The 2,193-nt window shown below is 36.3% G+C and overlaps 1 protein-coding gene across 1 annotated transcript; it reads right to left on the bottom strand.

Annotated features, from left to right (window-relative positions):
- Positions 1-370: 370 nt before the first annotated feature.
- Positions 371-1,521, bottom strand: ccl25a (chemokine (C-C motif) ligand 25a). Its single transcript, XM_074689452.1, has 4 exons — positions 1,458-1,521; positions 1,068-1,185; positions 865-982; positions 371-398 (listed from the first exon to the last, which is right to left on the bottom strand). The coding sequence occupies exons 1-4, from the start codon at positions 1,519-1,521 to the stop codon at positions 378-380; spliced, it is 321 nt and encodes a 106-aa protein (XP_074545553.1). The 3' UTR covers positions 371-377.
- Positions 1,522-2,193: the final 672 nt, after the last annotated feature.

Below are 2,193 nucleotides of genomic sequence, written 5' to 3' on the forward strand. Positions count from 1 at the left end.
AACATTTTCCTCATTTCTATGACACAACATAATCATATACATACATACATATTATTTTCACTCCATCACCATGAATTAAGCAGCTTTTCGAATATCTGATGCCTCATATGACGAGTAAACAGTTACAAACATTTACAGTGAAGCAGCCGTGGCATTGCAGACACTTTCTGTATACACGGTGAGCGGCTCAGCAGGCTTTAGCAGTCCCACCCTGACTGAACTTCAACCCCCTGCTCGTGAAAAGTGAAAGCAAAAGTAATACTACAAGATTTCCTCGACCAGCGTTTCCAGTAAGACGCCATAAAACGGGTTGGGAATAACATTTGTCAAAGACAGGGGGGAGGTGAGCGTCAGAACTTTGGCGTGGACAGTCGGTCTCAGCCTCTGCGTGGATGATGCTGTGGAGAACAAAAACAAACAAACGTTGAACCATCAATTCACAGCTTCAGCTTTTGTTAAAGCTCCTGTAAGGAACTTTCATTCCATGTTGACTCTAGTGCCCCCTGTGGACAAAGCAGGTATCTCTTTTCTCTTTACTAACTTTGACCAAGTAGTGTTTTTCATAAAGAATCTCCCAAAATAACCATATCCAGATAGTCTTGTTTGCTTTTGTAGGTTAAATACAGACAAAACATCAATAACAGACAATTTCACAACTAGCTTGTCACTCCTCAGAGTAGCTTTAAAATCAATGACCCAGGCTGCTGGAAGCTTCATTTAGCTTCATGTGAACATAAAATGTTTTTTTGAGCCTTTAAAGAATTCAGATATTAATGTTTCAGTAATGCACAGCAATGAAATGTCTTTTCAAAAACTGTTATTTCACATCCCCTGCATAATAAGTGCCCTGGCTAAATGACTCACCCTTCCAAATTTGGATTTAAGCTTAAGAGGTTTCCCAACATCAATCCTCCCCATCAGATCTGCCACCCATTTCTCTCTGGGGTCTGCACAAAACTCACGTCCCTTCCTCATAGTGAAGCTGGAGGAGAAAACAGAAACAGATTTTTATTTAAAGTGTGAACTAAACTGTGAAATACAACGATGATGCTTTCAGGAATACTCACATCACAGCAGCCAGGTTGCAGCCGCCATCAGGCACCTGCAGTCTGTACTTCACTGCGCGTCTCTGAGTGGCTTGGCTCAGTTTTTTCACATATTTCAAACAGCAGTCTTCATAGCTCACTGAGGGATCATCAGACAGTAAAATCAGACACATAATCCCACCACACTATTTTACATATTATACAACACTTTGTACAAAGGCCAACATATCAATAAAAAGATCACTGCCCCAATCAGAAGATGCTGAATTAAGCAATAGATACACAATGAGGCCTCTTCTTCCCACTCAAGTCATTAGGGGTAATAAACCAGCCCTGACCCTCATTTAATCTGTTTTATCTCTTTTCCTGATGCTGACGCCAGATATCAGCTGTTCTGTAACACCATCTCACCTTGTGCCAACGCAAGACATAGACAGGATCCGATGAGCAGGAAGAGGACTGTGGTGAACCGCATGGTGCCGGGTTGAGTTCAGCTGCAAGAGAAGAAGTCCAGTGTTTACCTGCAGTCTTATCACACACCTTCTGAAGTCCAGGGTTAGACTTTGGACCTCGGACGCAGATTCAATCTTATTTTTTCCTGTCTATGAACATGTGCTTTCAAAGTGAGCTGGAAAATGGTCAATTTTTTTGCATAAATATGATTCTTTTATTTGTATTTTTATTTATCAATTTATTTCTATTTATTTAATTTTATTTTTTTTAATTTAATCAAATTTTATTTCATTTTATTTTTTTGCATAAATGTGATTCTTTGATTTTTATTTATCAATTTATTTCTATTTATTTATTTATTTATTTAATTTTATTTTAATTTAATCAAATTTTATTTTATTTTATTTTATTTATTTTGATTTAACAAGATATTTCTGCGCAAGTGAGGTAAAACAGCTGTTTCAAAGCATAAGGATTTTTGAATACCAAAATTAAAAGAATAAAACATATCACATTTGTTCAAAAAAAAGGCAAAAAAAGGCAAAAAAAAAAAATTCTGACTGTTGCCATAACTTAAAGAATTTTTTAAATAAAATAAAATAAAATGCGTTTAGACAATACATGTAGCAATTTCTAATTATTGCACTATAATCTTTTTTTTGCTTAATCTGACACATTAACACAGAGAAAAGCT

The sequence above is a fragment of the Halichoeres trimaculatus genome, unplaced genomic scaffold (genome assembly GCF_033239565.1).
Source record: "Halichoeres trimaculatus isolate MK-OKI-2021-1 unplaced genomic scaffold, fHalTri1.1 fHalTri1_scaffold_15, whole genome shotgun sequence".
Taxonomy (NCBI): Eukaryota; Metazoa; Chordata; class Actinopteri; order Labriformes; family Labridae; genus Halichoeres; species Halichoeres trimaculatus.

What these genes read in the sequence shown, in the direction of transcription:
- ccl25a (XM_074689452.1), bottom strand. Translation starts at nt 1,521, where the DNA reads ATGCGGTTCACCACAGTCCTCTTCCTGCTCATCGGATCCTGTCTATGT. An exon ending in ATGTCTTGCGTTGGCACAAG is followed by an intron (nt 1,186 to 1,457) that starts GTGAGATGGTGT and finishes ATGATCCCTCAG; the next exon opens with TGAGCTATGAAGACTGCTGT. An exon ending in TGCAACCTGGCTGCTGTGAT is followed by an intron (nt 983 to 1,067) that starts GTGAGTATTCCT and finishes TTTCTCCTCCAG; the next exon opens with CTTCACTATGAGGAAGGGAC.